Source organism: Ixodes scapularis, unplaced genomic scaffold, assembly GCF_016920785.2.
Source record: "Ixodes scapularis isolate PalLabHiFi unplaced genomic scaffold, ASM1692078v2 PGA_scaffold0__279_contigs__length_252992795, whole genome shotgun sequence".
NCBI classification, from domain to species: Eukaryota; Metazoa; Arthropoda; class Arachnida; order Ixodida; family Ixodidae; genus Ixodes; species Ixodes scapularis.
In genome coordinates, this window is record NW_024609835.1 from 224,510,317 (window position 1) to 224,528,870 (window position 18,554).

Here is an 18,554-nt window from a genome sequence, read left to right on the forward strand (position 1 = left end):
TTGGCGAAAAAGCTCGACTTGCAAAACCTGTGATGCGTCCAATTAACAACCGATACAACTAAACAAAACATGGTTAATTTAACCAAGGCTTTGGTAAAATCGCAATGTTTAATAGTTAGCTACTCCACTTACTTCGCACTTTCGTTCTATTGTTCGAGAAAGCTCTCGATCTCATCGCCTTCAATTGAAATACAAGTTAACACAGCTATATGCGATCAGAAATCAACATCGAAGGTACCGCGAAATGTGTTGCTTCGGATTTAAGCTGTCTAGTTTAAAATCATGTCCTTTCAGTGTATTACGCTTAAAACTGATTAAGCTTCTTTCCGAATAGTATCAACGGTGTTTAGGCGATGTAAATAGTTATAAGAATTGAAAAATTGCTCACTAATTGTTCTTTGTTCTTCCGTGCCAGGTATCTTCATTAATTCGTCCATGTGCGTACTGCTTTCAGCCAAAAGCACTATATCATCAGCGTATATAAGAACTTATACCTCTCTAATCCATTGACGTCCCCTTTAGTATAAAAGGACAAAACCACAACCACTGTTCTCCAACTTCTCTTCTACTCCTTGTAAGTAGAACATCTACAGCAAAGTTGATAAAGAGCATCCCTCTCCTAAACATCGCTTTATCTCTATTGGCTCAGTTGCCCTTCCTCCCCAAGTTACTATTACCGGATTGTTTCTGTAAACATCTTTCAAGAACATCCGTTTTCCCTCCTCTACTTTTAAGCGGATCATTATGTCCCGAAGGTTCTTTTCCATTACAATGTCGTGTGCGTGGTTCCGCCGAATCCGGTGGAGCCACACGGCTTCGAATATCTTGCGTCGTTGCAGCGCGACTTGCAGCGTCTCTCAATGGGTGCGATGCTAGCGCATGTCGACACCGAGGCACGCGTTCACGTCTGCTGCTTTGCCGTGGACTCTTGTTTAACTTCAGTGTGTGTTCCGCTTGTGGCGGGTCGGAGTTATCCGCCAAAGATGACGTCACGAACAGGCCTTATCTTTTCCTAGTGTCAGGGCCAATGTTGATTACGACGCGCTCCTTTACCCCCTTCCCCTACGTCGGTCAGTCAGTCTCCTAGGTGGTACAGACTCGACGCAACCTCAACGATTTCATCATCTGTCGGCAAAGTTCGTTTCGCTGGCGACGTCATGTATGTATCCGATTCGCCTCTCTTTGTTTGGAAGGTAAGTATTTACATTTCATTCAAAAAAAAGAAAAACTTGGTGCCGCCGAGTTGATTTAAGTTTACCGTGATGCATGCAAAATAAAATCTAGAGTGATCAAAAAAAAAAAAAAAGAAAGATGGAGGCATATAACGTTTTTCGAGAATTTCTCCGCCCATCATTTCGTATTGCACTTTGAGGTTATTTTTCGTCTTTTCTTGTGTGTTAAGGCCGATTCACACAACACCGTTTTTCTACGTTGCGTTACGTTAAGAAAGCTTACGTCGACTTACATCAAGAGGTACCGAGCAGGGATGGCAGCAGTGACATTACTGTAATGATATTACTTTTTGTGGTAATGATTAATGTAATTAATTAATTTTCTAGGCTGGTCAATCAGTAATGTAATTAGTTACTTTCAGCAAGTAATTTGTAAACAAAAAATACTAATCACTTTTGAAATGGTCTCCAAATAAGACAGTTCGTTCGCGAGCTTTAAGAAGGAACGAAAAAAAAATATTTTGCATGGTGAAATGTCATGAAATAGACATCAGAACAAATAAACGACGGCCATCTTGGCGCAAAGCCTCATATGAGGAACACGACAGATGCACGAAGGCGAACTCAAAAGGTGAACGCGATGGTGAAAAACGTTCGTCTGAAGACATCGCTGGAAGGCCGCGGCTCACGAACTCCAAACAAGACATTCACGGCGTCACGTCATCGTGACGGTACTATGCCTCGTTCATCTCTAAGCTGCCAATGCGGCGGAAGTTACAAGCTCACCGGAACCAATCAACCAACTTTCTTTCGTCACCCGACCCTTCCCTGCGCGTGGGCAGGAATGAGAGCGAGGTTATCTGGTGAAATATAGACGTGTAACTGGCCCAACGAGGGCGTAGCTTCCTCCGCACAGTGAGCTTAAGGGTGAACGGCTTATCGGCCACAATCCGAAGGGCAAATCACCAGAGAGATCAGCAAATTTTAGAGCATGAGAAGACAGAACACACAGGATCCCAAGCTTTCTTGCCCCTTTCACCAAGCAAAGTCCAACCGTAAGCGTCGAGCATAGTGAAAAATAAGCGACCGGAAAAAATATTTACCCCCAAATGCCTCGTCAATTCCTTAGAAGGCTTCGTGTGTGTCCTTGACCTTGGTTAGTTAAGATGCTTCTTGAAGTAAAAAAAGACGGGAAGCGAGCAAAACAACTGCCACTCATGGTATGCCCCCTTCCTTTTCTTGGAGAGTTTATTCGGAAATTTGCAAACAAGCAGATATCGCCACTCATTTGTTGGGAAATTACACATTTTAGGAAGCTCGCGCCATCTCCTTCCTCTGCTTTCGACGCTTCTACTCACCAAATATCCAATCCCCTTGCATAACGACGAGGAATACCATGGGACTTTTCGGGTGGTTTGGAACAATACTTATCGAGAGGAATGCCCGGGAATACTTCAACAAGTGCTATTGGGAGAAAGCGTTAAGCTGCATCCGAGTAAAAAGGGAAATGTTTCACATTACGATTTCTTGTAAGAACGATCTCCCATGGCCCGACTTAATTAAGTTAAAATCAGCAACACGAAAGCAAATGACCCTTTAAAGGATACTCCTGCGATAATTTGAGCTACTCCTACTAGCTATATTTTCAGAATCACCGGCCTTCACTCTTTCCGGCATGTTTTTAATGTCGAGAAGTTCAAAATAGTTATTGTTAAATCGGCAAGTGAAAACGATGCCAAAACCAACATTCAAATACAAATATACCCGCGCTTTTCAGCGCCATGACGTCAGGGGAAGGCATGCTTGAAGGTCGAGGGAACAGTTTAAAAATAGACTATGCCGAGCTTTTGTTTCCTGCTGCTGCCTGGGGGCCGGAGGGAGCTTCTAAAACATTTATTTGACAGAATGAAAGTGCTTGCATTCCGGTGGGAACAAAGTCTACAGTCCAAAGAATGAACCCATTCCTTCAGCTGACGTAGCGTTTTTTCTTGTTCCCATGAGAGAATTTCACTTCGAAAAACACGGGGAGGACCAAAATTTTAAATGCAATAACTTAGCAAGCAATAATTGTGGCCCAATATTTGGGTTACTAATTTAGCGATGTTTGTTGGCGCGTTTAGTGAATTTTCAGGCAAGTCGGGCACTATGAAGAAAACGTCGGAGTACCCCTTTAACTAAGGACGTTCACCGTTTAATGAACAGAGAAACCGGTGAATCGACTGTCGATGAGTCACATCTAAAGCAGCTATTGATCATGATCTGTCGAGTACATCAGCGAAACGACTATTTAGTATGGCTGACCTTGAGGCGTATGGGGCTGTAGCGGAGTAGGCAGAAAAATCTGAGTTCCGGTACCTATACTGTGAAAAATGAGCACAAATTGGTGTCTTAAGGGACTGAAAAGTAATTTCAAAGTAATTTTATTACTTTTGGAAAGTAGTTTTGATATAGTGACTTAACTTTTGTTTTGCGGTAATTTGTAATGTAATTTAACTAGATTTCCGCGCTTTTTAGAAAAAGGTAATTAGTAATGTAATTTATTACTTTTGAACGTAATGTTTTCCATCTCAGTTACTGAGACATCCATATTTCTTGTAAAGAGTTGCACCCTTTCAAGGAGTAGACTTGCACGCGACATTCGAGGCAGGGATGTTGCGGAGACATCTACGTAAACGTAAGAAAACGGTGCTGTGTAAACCAGTCCTTATGGTAATATCTCTCACCATGGTAATATTTAATTGAATCGCTTTTCGTAATCATTGTTTTCATAGCTCCGGGTCAAATGTTTTCCGAAGCATAGGCGGTTAGAAGTTATAGATAATTTGCTGTGTCTGACATTCCCTCAATTCGAGCGATCGTGCTTTGTCTCGACTAAAGTTTCACCGAAACTCAAAACAACGGAGCTGCTTTAACGTAAGAACAAGAAAATCGTTAATTTTTTATCAATTTTTTGAGTATAGAGGTGAAATTACTTTGCTCAAAGTAATTTGGGTTCTGGCGACGTGCGCGACCAAAAGCGTCGCTGTGATTTGCCTTCCACGATTGTCCAAACGATCACTATGACCTCTTGGGTAGGATTATTTCTGCTCTCATCAACGAAAATGAGAGAAAAGTAAGACTCTACGCTACGCGCGGTGGAGATTTAGGAACGTGATGACTACGCTTCCACCGTGCTTTTTACGCTCCATCCAAGTTCTCGCTCGCTTCTGTGAATCTTGGTCGTGACGTCAAGATAGGAACCCCCACAGTTGGGCGCCACGGAATCCTCTCGCGGCCAATGCGCAATGAAGAAAAACAAGTGCTTTCCTTTCCTACGCTTAGCCCGCATATCACGCAATGAAAATACTCAGTTTGTTTCTGAATCTAAGTGTTGGCTACTTTAAACAAACCACAGCCACCAGACATACGCCAAGGCAAATAATGTCCCCGAACAGGTCTATCAGGTATCTGCTATAATCTTCTTTTCAATTCATGCCGTACTTTGTAAAAAAATAATACATTCTACAAATTGATTATGCTGACAAAGAATAGTAAGCACATAATGTGCTATAGGCTTTACGCTTATCGGCGTTTGTCTGCGGGGCCCATGGTGAAGGCTCTTACTGCTGCCCCCTGCCGTTTCCAACTTTCCCAATAAGCTCGCATGCGTTCTGCGGCCGTCTGCTTCGTACGAGCTAAGTCCACTGTGGATGAAACGACGTTTGAGCGGCACCGATTTGCCAAGGAGCAAGTGTGTCAAAGATTCACACCGATTTCTGACACACGCCGTGAGATGGCGCAGTTCGACAGGAGCTTGAGGAACCGCCCCTAGTCGCTCACACATTTGCAAGGGCGCGAGGCGCGCCACCGCGTCCACGCGAGGGTTTTCGTTCTCCCGTGCGCGAGCGCGTGCTCTCCCTAGATAGTTCAGTGGGTAAAACACATCGCTTACAATCTCAAAGTGGTAGGTTCAAATCCTGCTGGAGACTTTCTTTCTTAAGTCTTCTTTATGGTTCCCTATGTGCATGACACCTTTCGTTGTCGGTTTGTTGTAGTTTGGCCTCACAGTTAAAGGTAACAGGTCTCCACAAAAATCGACTGATAAAACTCCATCTGTATGGAAGAGTACTTTGCTCTCGACGGCCAAAACCACAATGCGGCCATATTAATTTCGGCTTTAGAAAGTACCATAGCCTCTTATATACTGGAAACCCCATCAAATTGACGACGAAACAAAAGAACGCAAAATCACCGTAAAAGAAAAAAAAAAAAAAAAAAGAAGACGAGAGGAGTAGTGGTTTCTTTTTTTTTTTCGGGTGGCAGCGCAGAGGGCGATCTTTCATCAGCGCCAGCAGACCTAGCGGCCTCTCCCCAAAATGCCACATGTATTACCTTTATCTCTCTCGCTTTTTCTCCTCGCAAACGCGGTGGCGGTGTTGGTGAGCAACGCGGAAAGGATGTGGCGACCGTTCCACGGCAGGAGAGGAGAAAGGTGTAGGCCGACGGCCATGTTTCCTCCTTCAAAAAAAGAACTGGAGTGTTTTCCGATTTGACAGCCCGCGCTGTGGTGGCGCAAGAGATCCCCTCCAGGACGCTTTCGGCATCCTCTTTCTCCGCCTCTCCTCTCCCTTTTTTCGTGACCACTTTTGCTTGGGTTCTGGCAGGCTTTCTAGTATATAGGAGGCTATGAAACGACCCAAATGTCGGTCTGGCAATAAACCGAAGGTTATCCGGACGTGTTTATGTCAAGAGATTTAGTGTCTGATTTCGCCTCTCGGAGTCGGACTGTTATCACACACTTCCCTTTAGCGGCCTTTGACATATATGCGATTGTATTCTGCTATCATTATATACTCCATATTACGAGGCAAAATATATGACAAGATTAGTCAAAATAAGCTTGAAACTTTTGTAAAAGCAAGTGCATCCTCGAATTTTAGTATTCAGGCGAGTGTCTTTTTTGATGTATTTATGAGGCTCGGCGTGCGTTAGAAAAGGAAATAATCGTTGCGGTGAATAGGCTAATTAATTAAAATCCGTGAATTAATTTTTTAACTCTTGATTTTAGGGGTTATGTTGCAAAACTTTTGAGGCCAAACTATACCGGTCTCACCAAATGATCGCCCCATGCGGGACGCCGCCGTGACTTTAGTTTGTAGGGGGCAGGTCGAAGTTCTCGGGACGCCTGGTGCCGTGTCGTGCTCGGTATCCGCAGTGCTTCATAGTGGTCGTCCCACGTGCAAAAATACTAAAGTTCCCTCAATGCATGGCGGCAGCGGCGGCGTAACAAATCTGGCTGTTGAGATCGGTTTTCACAGCGGAGCTGTTAAGGGCGAGTTTCCCCAGCATCGCGTCCGTCAGCAAACAAATGATGACTCGAAACCCTGGACATTTACCGCCATCTATGTGCGAGGGCGGCAACCAGACATGGAGCAATCTTTCCAGTCTATCCACTCTGGCTGCCGCTTTGCGGACGGCCATTACTTCATTCCCACCGTAGTACAACTTCGCTGGTCTTCCTTCTTCACCCAAGGGGCAAGGCTGAAAGTTTTTTTTTTCTTCAAATAATTTCTAGAAATGCGATGCTTTGTAAGATATTAATTAATACAATATTTGAGTACTTTCTGAATTTAGAAATAGCTCGCCACATGCGAGTCGCAAGCCCTGCCCGGAATGATGCTTAGAAGAGTGATGCGCGGTCGTATCATTCGTGTCGTCACCATCACGGCAGCGTGTTTGTGATGGGTGCGCATACGAGGTAAGTGACGAAGTGACTGAAACGATTACGTCACTCTTTTAGGAGTCGTTGTGGGAACGTTTGCGGCCCGCTTTTGGAGAGCAACTTTTAAAAATAGTAAAAGTGTGGTAATTAATATCTCGAAATCACAATATTTTTGCAAGGTATTTTAATTGATATAGCCTGTAATTGTAATGCCATCGATGATGAAACTGTTAATTAACAAATTTTAGTTAATTATTGAACTTAGCACGACAATAATGCCCTTCTCTGAGGTCCGCCAAGCCTAATAAACACAGGCTGAAGACTACTCGTTTAAATATCACCCCCTTTAAAAAAATGCTCAAATTAACGAAACATCGTGTATATTGTAAACAACGTAAGCTTAAAAAGAGATGTTATTCGTGGACACTGATAGATATGGCGACGCCGTACAAAATCTTTTCAGAAAGGAATGAATGCGAGACATTTAGTCTATGAGCACGATGGCGTCTAAAGGCGGGCGCGCTAACACATCTGTTTATGTTTGGCCTTGAAAAAGCTTCAGCGGTCAATTTTTATTGAAGGTCTTTCAGCAAGATTACGCCTGCTTGGCAACGTTCACCATCCTTGTTCTGCTGACAACACTGATAATACAAGCGCTGTGGTTCAAGAAGAGGTCGGTGGCTCCGGACAAACTGCTACCTCCGGGACCTCGAGGAGTTCCCTTCCTTGGTTTCCTGCCATTTCTTGGATCCAGCCCTCATATCACGTACAAAAGGCTTTCTGAAACCCAGGGACCTGTCTTGAGGTTAGAGACAGTTCCTTATTTAGCGCAGTTGACTGTAGTCTCTCTTTGCTAAGACCCTGCAGCGACGCAGGCAGTGGCGTAGCCAGGCATTTTTTTTCTAGGGGGAGCTAAGGTGGCTGGGAAGTCCATTACTTGGGGTGCGGAGGGAAAGGGGGAGGGGGTTGAAAATGCATGTTTATATTGTAGGGTCCGCTGGGTTTGGAAGGGGGGGGGGGGGACGAAGCCTCTTAAGCTTACCACCTGCCTACGTCACTGGTCGCAGGAAAGATAAAACAAAAACTCTTCTTAGATAGTTTGTACCAGGTGTACATTCCGCACACATACATCTTATACATAGCTCACATAAAATACCGTTTAATTAGGTCAAAAATGAGCTGGTATCGTAGAGAAGTCATCACTAACACGAGCTTTCATTTTGAAATATCATAAAATATCGTCATAATTAACGCCAATGAAGCACAAATCCTTCTACCGTCCGCACCGTGTAAATTTTTAACTCATAGTTCGCAGATAATTGTACGGAAGATAAAGGAGATCGAACGTATAAAGACTTTCAATGGGGATTCGGGAAGGTAGTCTGAGCCAATGGGGCAAATGAATGCATATAGCGCTCACATTTAAGTGAAGATAATAAACATAGCTAAACCTTAGAAAATATGCATGATATTAATATATTACCTGACCTAAAGTAGACTGAAAATTAATCAAGCATAGTTTTATTATTTATCTGTAGCTAAACGTCCCACTAGAGTATGTCTAAAAAAACGAAACAGTGTTTCGTTTTTTTAGAAACAAGTACAACAAACCAGCATTTCGCGCCTAGCTGAACATCAGAAAGTCTATATTTACAGCTCAAAACTTCTTGACGTGACAAATAGGATTGCGCTTGTGCTTCAGAATTTGCAACGGTGTTTATTTATAAAGAAATTGAGCGGATGCTTTTCGGTGTTTATTTATTCTTCGAATATATGTCTATATTGGCGATTTCTTTCAAACACGCAAAAAACCTGCGGTTATTGGTGATAAACTTTATTAAAAAACTAATACTTCCGATTCAATTTTACATTTACATGCACCCTTAAAGCGCTTTCACGCTTATCACAATTCGACAGTGCTTAAAACCAAAGATGAGTCCGAACGTGGGCCAGAGTTGGAGGGCTCTTCAAGTTTATCACCTAGAGCGTTTCGTGTGTTTCTTTTTTTGCAGCCCGGCCCTCAGGCCGGGGTCGGGCTTCAGGGCTAGATTAAGCGCTGGGCAGGGGCCTTGCATACAAGTCTACAAGGGGGGCCCAAAAGCCGGACAAACCGACAGTTCCTTTCTCTTTTTCTTTTTTTTAGACGCAATATTTTTAATTTTTTTTTCGGGGGGGGGGGGGGGGATCATAGGGGGAGGGGGGGGGGGGAGGAGACCCAAATGCTGAAAGCATGTGTGTGTGTTAATGTTTTTGTGAGGTTTGGTCTGTGGGCAGCGAATGATCTTCCAGAGCAGTAGCGGCGCGGCGTTCAGTTTTGTCACAGGCGGGTCCGTACAGTTGCTTCTTCCTATCAACACGCACATATAAGCGCCTACACAATACGCACCTTCGCAGGCGTAAGCCATCTGTACGTACGAGTGCGTGCGTTCAGAATATGGGTGACGAGGTTCCCCTGAGGTGTGCTTGTTCTAACGAATTTGTCGCAGACCATGCAAGAAACGGAGGTATTTTTTATTTCTTCTTTTTGTACGCAACAGAAGTGAGCAATTTAGAACTATGTACGTCATTTGTTCAAACCCGTCTCGACGTTTCCCTTCCTTTGACACTTGGTTTTGTTTAATGCTGCATGCCATTGTTATTTTTACGTCCTTTCCGATACGCGGGTTTGGTCGCAAAAAAGGACGATGGGGGTGATATTTATTTACGAGCTGCCTTACTGCATGACTATCGGGTACCGCAGTCCACATGTGGAGCAGTGGCAAGCGAGCTGCCATGCCGCACAAATTGTGAGCTATTCATATTGGGCGAAAATAGAGCGGGCCTCAACGGGCCCGTGAAAAGCAACGTCGGGCCGGGCTGCGCCGGGCCGGCTGTCGGAAAATGTATATCGGGCCGCGGGTGGCTTTGGGTACAAAAGACAGCAGGCCGGGCTGGACCGGGCCCGTGTAGGCCTCTAGCCTGCTACCCGTCTGCGCCGAGTGAAGCATTGAATTGTTTCCAAACGAACTGTATGCGCGAAGAGAGAAGCACTAGATTTGCTCTTGCTTCTTTCGCAAGAATCACCCGATAAAGACCACCAGTGCAGTTTCGAACACTGCCATCCAGCTATAACCGTAATAGAATAAGTACATTATTGCCATCAGTGGGGAACGACTAACGGAACAAACTGTAATATCACTGACCTTCAATGACAGTGACTCCACTTGTTCAGGGCTGGTAGGGTGCTGCATTCTTGATAAGAGTAGGTGCCCGACGAACGTGTAGGGGAGGGTTTTGAGAGAAATCTACCGTACCTCGATTAGAGCAAAACTTTCAGAAAGCGGTGTTTTTCTTGTTTTAACCAATTTTGTATTTTAAGCACGAAGGATGAATATCTGTGTTTTTGGGGTTTAAAACCGGAAAGTCTACGGCCTAGAACTAATGAAGCCGCCAGCTGATAGACTGTCTGGCCATAATAGGATGGTTCGGCCATGGCACGAGCTGGTTTTTACTAGAGCAAAAGACAGCAGCATAGGAATACAGGGAGGAACAAAGGAACTACAACAAGGTGCCATCTTAAAACAAGAATACAGTAAGGCAATACATATATCAACCAGAATAGCAGACTACAGCCAAAGGCAATATCAATGCCTACCCAAGTTGTTTCCACGCATGGTATATTGAAACTCACCAAATGTAGATTGGTCGTCCGTCAAAAATAACCAAAATTTTAATAAGCGCGAAAATTTCCACAAAAACATATAAACACTTATTAGTATACTGGCATGTGTAGATTAAGGAGCTCTCGCGCGCATTTTTGTGACCTGAAGAGCTGATATTCTTCTTAGATCAAAGGCAATTGTTGTGGAAAGAAATATCGTCATTTACCTTTAAAAGGGTTGATAACTGGGCTAGTTGGTAGTTAGACATATTAACGGCATTAGCGCACACGTATGAGGAAGAGAGAAGGGACAGAAAAGAGCGCTACTCACAACTGTATTTACAAAGATGAAGAAAAGAAAGAACATCGTCCAGCTCCCCATAAAGATGAATAAGGAAGAAGAGGAAGCAGAAATATAAAACAGGAATATAAAACACAAAGTCGGGTGTTCCCTCGCGCGCACAGGCTTGATACTCTGGTTCTTTGATTAAACCCTAAAACCTTTTTTGGCTGTGCCTTCGTTGTCGTGGTGCTGGGTGTGTTTGCATCAGTCTTCGCTCGCGCCTGGTCACCCGTGTCAGGGGGGAAGACGAACACATCATCCATGGTCGGCTGCCGCTGGGTCGTCGTGCCTGATGTCTCGCGGCACCCGTGACTCATGCGAGTTCTGCATTGTCCGTCTTAAAAAGTCTGTTTCCTTGCTTGTCAAGGCTACCGATGCAACACTAATGCATTTAGTAGCTGCGGAAATGATGTAGAAGGCTTCTACCACCTCGCGGGTCATTTTATCCTTGTGCCTCTCTAGGGTTATTGTTTCCCCGAACAGCGGATTACAATTGCACTCTTTGCAATGTGTTGCAAGATGGCCTCCCACTGTGGCTCTCAGAGAATAGTCATGCTCGCGAAGTCGGTCATTAAGACACCTGCCTGTTTGACCTACGTAGATCTTGCCGCACGAGAGTGGAATCTTGTACACCACGCCTGAAGTGCACGGAACAAAAGGTTTAGCATGTTTTTTTGTGCACCTGTGTCCTGTGGCACCTTCGGCTTGCGAGTTGACTATGGAGCAAATTTTGCTCATTTTTTGCGGGGCTGAAAATACCACTCGGACCCCATACCGACTTGCCACGTTCTTTAAATTGTGTGACGTCTTGTGAAGGTACGGGATTACCACCAATCTTGTCTGTCCTACATCTTGTTTGTTGGCTTGGAGGCCTTTTGCCCTTTTCAACAAGGTGTCCGCTACATTAGCCAGTAGTGGTAACGGATAGCTGGCTTTTCTGAGTCTTTCAACCTGCATCGAGAAGCTGGCTTCCATTGTGTGGCAACATGATTTCTTGAGCGCGGATCCCGAACATGTCAGAGCAATGCCCCTCTTGACGATCTTAGAGTGAGCCGAACTGAAATCCAAAATTCGTTTCTTGGAGCGTGGAGAGTACGTCCAGCACACATGCGTATCACCTAAGTGAAGCGAAAGGTCTAAAAACTGGAGAACGTTTTCTTTTTAGACCTTTGCTTCACTTAGGTGATACGCATGTGTGCTGGACGTACTCTCCACGCTCCAAGAAACGAATTTTGGATTTCAGTTCGGCTCACTCTAAGATCGTCAAGAGGGGCATTGCTCTGACATGTTTGGGATCCGCGCTCAAGAAATCATGTTGCCACACAATGGAAGCCAGCTTCTCGATGCAGGTTGAAAGACTCAGAAAAGCCAGCTATCCGTTACCACTACTGGCTAATGTAGCGGACACCTTGTTGAAAAGGGCAAAAGGCCTCCAAGCCAACAAACAAGATGTAGGACAGACAAGATTGGTGGTAATCCCGTACCTTAACAAGACGTCACACAATTTAAAGAACGTGGCAAGTCGGTATGGGGTCCGAGTGGTATTTTCAGCCCCGCAAAAAATGAGCAAAATTTGCTCCATAGTCAACTCGCAAGCCGAAGGTGCCACAGGACACAGGTGCACAAAAAACATGCTAAACCTTTTGTTCCGTGCACTTCAGGCGTGGTGTACAAGATTCCACTCTCGTGCGGCAAGATCTACGTAGGTCAAACAGGCAGGTGTCTTAATGACCGACTTCGCGAGCATGACTATTCTCTGAGAGCCACAGTGGGAGGCCATCTTGCAACACATTGCAAAGAGTGCAATTGTAATCCGCTGTTCGGGGAAACAATAACCCTAGAGAGGCACAAGGATAAAATGACGCGCGAGGTGGTAGAAGCCTTCTACATCATTTCCGCAGCTACTAAATGCATTAGTGTTGCATCGGTAGCCTTGACAAGCAAGGAAACAGACTTTTTAAGACGGACAATGCAGAACTCGCATGAGTCACGGGTGCCGCGAGACATCAGGCACGACGACCCAGCGGCAGCCGACCATGGATGATGTGCTCGTATTCCCCCCTGACACGGGTGACCAGGCGCGAGTGAAGACTGATGCAAACACACCCAGCACCACGACAACGAAGGCACAGCCAAAAAAGGTTTTAGGGTTTAATCAAAGAACCAGTGTATCAACCCTGTGCGCGCGAGGGAACACCCGACTTTGTGTTTTATATTCCTGTTTTATATTTCTGCTTCCTCTTCTTCCTTATTCATCTTTATGGGGAGCTGGACTATGTTCTTTCTTTTCTTCATCTTTGTAAATACAGTTGTGAGTAGCGCTCTTTTCTGTCCCTTCTCTCTTCCTCATACGTGTGCGCTAATGCCGTTAATATGCCATTTACCTTGTTGCAGGGTAAAACTGGGGTCGACGAATGTCGTCGTGCTGAATGACCTGGACTCAATCAAAGAAGGACTAAACAACAGCGAGGTGTTGGCTCGCCCTGCAGATTTCCTTTTCAGAAGAGTCGGAGTGGACGGTGAGTGCGCTGGAAGTTGCCAAAAAGTACACGGCGTGTTGTCTTTCTTGTTTATTTTTATATATTTGTATTTGCTACAATATCTCATTGGTTTCGCTAATGCGATCGCTCTCGCACCGCCTTGGCCAAAATGCGTGATTTTGCAATAAAGAAATTGAAGCCGTTTACAATTTTTTCTAGGGCCGATTTAGAGCGCAGCTCTTGAGGAGGAGGGCGGGTATGCCCCTCCTTTTCCGTACCATCTCCTCCTCCCCTCCTCCTCGCCTGCTGCCCTCCCATTTAGCGGGAAATTTTCGCTAATTTTAGTAAACTTTTCTCCGCCAAATTTAGCGAGAAAAAATTCCCACTAAATATAGCAGAGAAACTGAATTGGTGTTGAGGTCATGTGATGTCAATTTCCCGGCTAAATTTAGTGGGGAGATTTCCTCACTAAATTTACTGGGGAAGTTTACCATAATGCAAGTCGCGCGGTTACGCCTACACCGATGCCGACGGCGACGCCACTCATCCCGGAAACGGGCGCCTAAGAGCTGCGCTTTAAAAATGAAAGACGTTTACAAATATCTGTAATGCGTAAATAGAGCGCAGCACTTGAGGAGGAGGAGGGGAGGGTACGCATGCAGGGAGGGTATGCCCCTCCTCCTGCTCCGTACTCTCCCCACCTCTCCTCTTTCTTCCCTCCTCACGGTCACTTGACGTGGTCATGTGACCGTGTCACGTGACGTCAATTTCTCCGGTAAATTTAGCGGGGAAATTGACGTCACGTGATCTCAACACAAATTTAGTCTCCCCGCTAAATTTAGCGGGGAAACTATGACGTCCCATAATGCAACGCGCGCGGTTACGCCGACGCCAACGGTGACGCCGCTAAACTCGGAAACGGGCGCTTAAGAGCTGCGCGCCTAAGGGCTGCCCTTTAAGTCGCTGGAACTATTATACATTTGGCAGCAATAAATTGCATCCACACGTTGCACATGCACCTGTGACATATCACATGGTGATGTACATGTTAATGTTTGATGGTCACACATAATGCGTTTAGTAGTGTTTCGCCGTAGTGTTGATCTTGTCGCCTTTTATGTTTCGGATGTTTTGTACAGTTTTTACATCCTGACTGCTAGATGTTGGTGAACCCACAAAGACTGTTTCTTTTGCTGCAACCTCCCGAATCCCGTAGAAACGGTTGCGGACGCTTTCACAGACCTGAACAATTGTGACCTCGCTTTTACTCGCGGACTCGGACAAATCCTGACAAGGATAAATTTGTATCTATACTACATGACCTCAAATATTAGAAAGGTTGACCATGAAAAGCTACTCAATAATCGGAAGGTTCACGGTCATTATCGGTGTCATTGGCTGGTTGTTCCTTAGCTGACACTTTAAGTGACTGCTTCACCAATTTTGTTGGTGACAGCGCGGCAACCGACGCGTTTGGCAATTACTTAGAATATAATAATAACCATTCCATTTTTCTTGAACCTGTCACGAATTCTGAGGTCTTTTTTTATTTTCATGCAAATGAGAAATAGTAGTACTGTGAAAATTTCCAAATTCGACCAATTAACTACATTCTTGACTTAATAACACTATGTCTATGTCACATTCTAATCTCGCTATAACAACGTGGGCGTTTCATGAAAAGACGCAGAAAGCGAAAGTAATAGTTTTGCGTAAGAAGGGAGATAAAAATATCCTCAGCAACTACCGACCCCTCTCTATCCTCCCGTTATTCTCAAAAGGCTTGGAAGACGTTATGCCATTTCGTTTAATACAGCTTTCTGATCAAAATAACTTGATGACATCCGCAGTTTGGTTTTAAGAAATGCCGGTCGACTGAGTTAGCACTATACACCTTTCCAAGAAACACTCGACCCGAAGGGCATCAAACCGTTTTCGAGCCCAGTCACTGGGTTTGAGGCTTGACTCTCACCGGCGTCCCTGCTAACCCTAACCGTATGGAGTGTGATATCTTTTAGACCTGTGCGCCGGTCAGAAATCGCCGGCGGCGGCGCGCCGGTGTTTGTACCTCCGGCGGCGGCGTGTTGACGGCGCGGGGATCAACGGACCGGCGGCGGCGTGGCGCGGAAGGGGGAGGGGAAGAGGGGGTGTAAATTAGAGAGTGAGGAGGAGAGAGAAAGAAGTCGTTTGAATTTGGAAAACAAGATGAAAATAACCATAAAAAGGAACACACTTTTTTTTTTTTTTTGTGAAGAGTGCGTTTGTTAGAAGAATCAGGTACTTCGGCGTCTTGTTTATTCTCGTTTGTAAGAGAATATGTCACCGGCTGGCAGCCGCGGCGCAAGATATTCCGCAAGATGAGGACCGACGACAACAGGTATTTTATCACCGCGTTCCACCCCACCACGCGCTTGTCGCACGCCCCGTGCCTAACAAGTCGACCGAGCACGTCTTTCGATTTATAGAACTCGTACTCTCATTTGATACGCCGCAAGCCGTCATCACCGACAACGACAGGGTCCTAACCTCTCGTTCGGCTTCGCGGTACTTCGCCGACAGGCACATTCAGAGCATCCCTAACAGTACTTTACGTCCCCGAAGCTAACGGCTTTGTCGAACGCGTCAACGGAAAAATCCTTCCATGTCTGCACGAAAGGACGTCAACGGCGACATCGACCATTGTAGCGATTATCTCCAGGCAACCAGCTTTCAAGTGAACCAGCAGCCGTACGCCGGACTCCAGACATCACCGTTCGAACTCCTGTTCAACTTTGTCCCACGTCGAGCAATGGAATTTTCCCCGCTTCCCGGCGAGGTCGGCGACGTCCCGCGCGAACTGCGACGCTGCAAGCGCGAACCTCGCTTACCTTCACAGCATGAAGCGTTCTTACGATGCAAAATATCGACCATGCTCCATACAGGGTCAGGGACAGGGTATGGTACACGAACGGCGTTCCTTCCTCGAAACTTGGCCTGCTTTTCCATGGACACTTAATTCATCACCAACGTGAACAATCAAACCTACACCATTTCCGGGTTTACCCCGCAAGGCACACCGGATTGCCGCCAAGCTGCCGCACGATAGCTCTTTTCTTTCTTTTTTTTTTTCTTTTTTTGTTTCGCGAACAACCTGCAGCGATTGACGTCGATTTCAACCAACTCGCCTCGCTCCGCAGCAGATCTTCCGATTACAAGCGCATCACGCCGACGCTGCCCTCCACGATGGCTAGACGCATAACAGAGGATCATGACAACATCTGCAAAATGTGCGAGGGTGCAAGGATTTTGAGCTCGGGAGTGTAAGCAAATACTTTGGCGGCAAAGACCGGTAAGGAGAGCCTCCCCGACTCGACCGGATGGGGGCTCGACTTCGACCCCCGATGCTGGATCCCGGCGTGGAAACGAGAAAGAAGGACCCCCAGAAACACGATGTGACAGGAACAAGCCAGGCGTGTGGATCAAAATAAAATACGTTTGAAAGAAGCCTGAAAAACGGACGCGAATATAGCCCTTTTGTATCAAATTATTTCACAAAAATTTCATTCAAACCGTTTTGCGGTCTACAAAACCGTTCATTCCGTTATAACACTTTAAAAACACAGGCGAGCTGGTGAAGAACTTCCATAGTAACGGGAGACACGAAACGATAAAAATAACGCACGAGACAACAAGTCTCAAACACAGGTTTTATACCCGTTTTCACATCAAGAACTCTACTAAAAAGAGTCCGACTCCTTGCGAACCATTACTAATTTCCACCTTTATGTGGAGAATTAAGATATATTTAGCTGGATTCTACTATATATATGTTATCAAGACGTACACGTTCCAGTGCCAAAATCATCGCTTTTTTCTCCGACAACCAAATCTCGTAAGACTTCGCGTCGCGTATACGAACATCTTTGTTTCATGTATGTGCTCTCCCCCTCTGTAATGCCTTCGGGCCCTGAGGGTACTTTGATAAATTATCACTGTTTATATTGCTGAGAGTTTTCACTCTTCGCGTTTACCATGGCAACGTTGCTTTCTTTCTCTCGTGTTCTGTCGCTCTCTTTTGCGATCGTTCACTCGGGACCCCGGGTGTCGGCGCACGGGATTTGCCACTCCTCCTCACCCACCTTTACCCCCCTGCTCCCCCCCCCCCCCCCTTTCTTCATACAACATAACAACAACAACTGCGGCTCTCTGTACTGTGGTGTGTGTGTGTGTGTGTGATAAAAAATTTTTTTATATATTTTTTTGTTCTTTTGACGCCATTAAAAAAAAAATCCAACATAATAAAACCAGGAGACGTCATTTTTTTTTGTGTGTGTGTGTGTCTCTGTCTCTCTCTCTATTTCTTTCTTTCTTTTGTGGGGCACCCTGTACATAATACTGGCAACCAGTAATCGCCACATTATTTGAGTCACGAACGTGGATGAAGACTACATGGTTGATGTTTGTTTTCCAGCATGTCTGCCTCATGCTGACCTTTCATAATTTTTTAAGAGGCTGCAAGCATAGAGCTGTGGGATATCAGATTTGTATTGTGAATCGCATATGAATGTTTTTGCATAAATATTTTAATAAATCCCAGCTGAAAATTTTTGTTGAACAGTTTTCTTAGTAGTGAAACGTTAGAAAAAGCCCTAAGAAGATAAGTTGGGTTAAGCACAATACGACTACCTTATTTATTTGAATATGGCTCGAGGTTTCTTTTCTTTAGCTCTGTCCTTTAAATTTAGTGTTCAATCTACAGCCGTAACCAAAGAAGTCTGAGCTACAATAGTGATCAAGCTTTCCAAAACCTTCGAGCCATCTGAGATGCTCTTTTTGCACTGCAGCTTCTCCTGACCCATTGGTTCGAAGCAGTGAGATCTAATATACCTAAATACCTAATATACAAGGAACTCCAACACCTTAAAACAGTACAAGTGTGTTGCAAAGCGAATCGAATAGCAAAGTTTAGTTACAAGTGACTAGAAGTTCTGAATATTTATTTTTACTTGTCTGTTCATTTGTGCTTTATTGATGGCACATATCCTAAAATATAACTAAGGCACCAAAACAAGTCTTTCTTTTTTGGAATGAAGATTCTTGATTTTCCAGATTGAGCTCAGTCCCCCCTTTTCTATTTTGATGACGAAGAAAAACCGAAACAAACAGTCTTTCACTTTTAGTTATTCTTTTTATGCCTTCACAAAATGCTACTCAACCAGAAATAATGGTCATAGTAATC

At 44.9% G+C, this 18,554-nt stretch overlaps 1 protein-coding gene across 1 annotated transcript in view; it reads left to right on the plus strand.

Moving 5' to 3' along the window:
- Positions 1 to 1,103: 1,103 nt before the first annotated feature.
- Positions 1,104 to 18,554, plus strand: part of LOC115309924 (cytochrome P450 2J4-like) — a 45,041-nt gene continuing 27,590 nt past the window's right edge. The window contains exons 1-3 of the mRNA XM_029968185.3: positions 1,104 to 1,193; positions 7,455 to 7,678; positions 13,251 to 13,375. Coding sequence (XP_029824045.3) covers positions 1,158 to 1,193; positions 7,455 to 7,678; positions 13,251 to 13,375 — 385 coding nt within the window. The 5' untranslated portion in view covers positions 1,104 to 1,157. The remainder of the gene's footprint in view (positions 1,194 to 7,454; positions 7,679 to 13,250; positions 13,376 to 18,554) is intronic.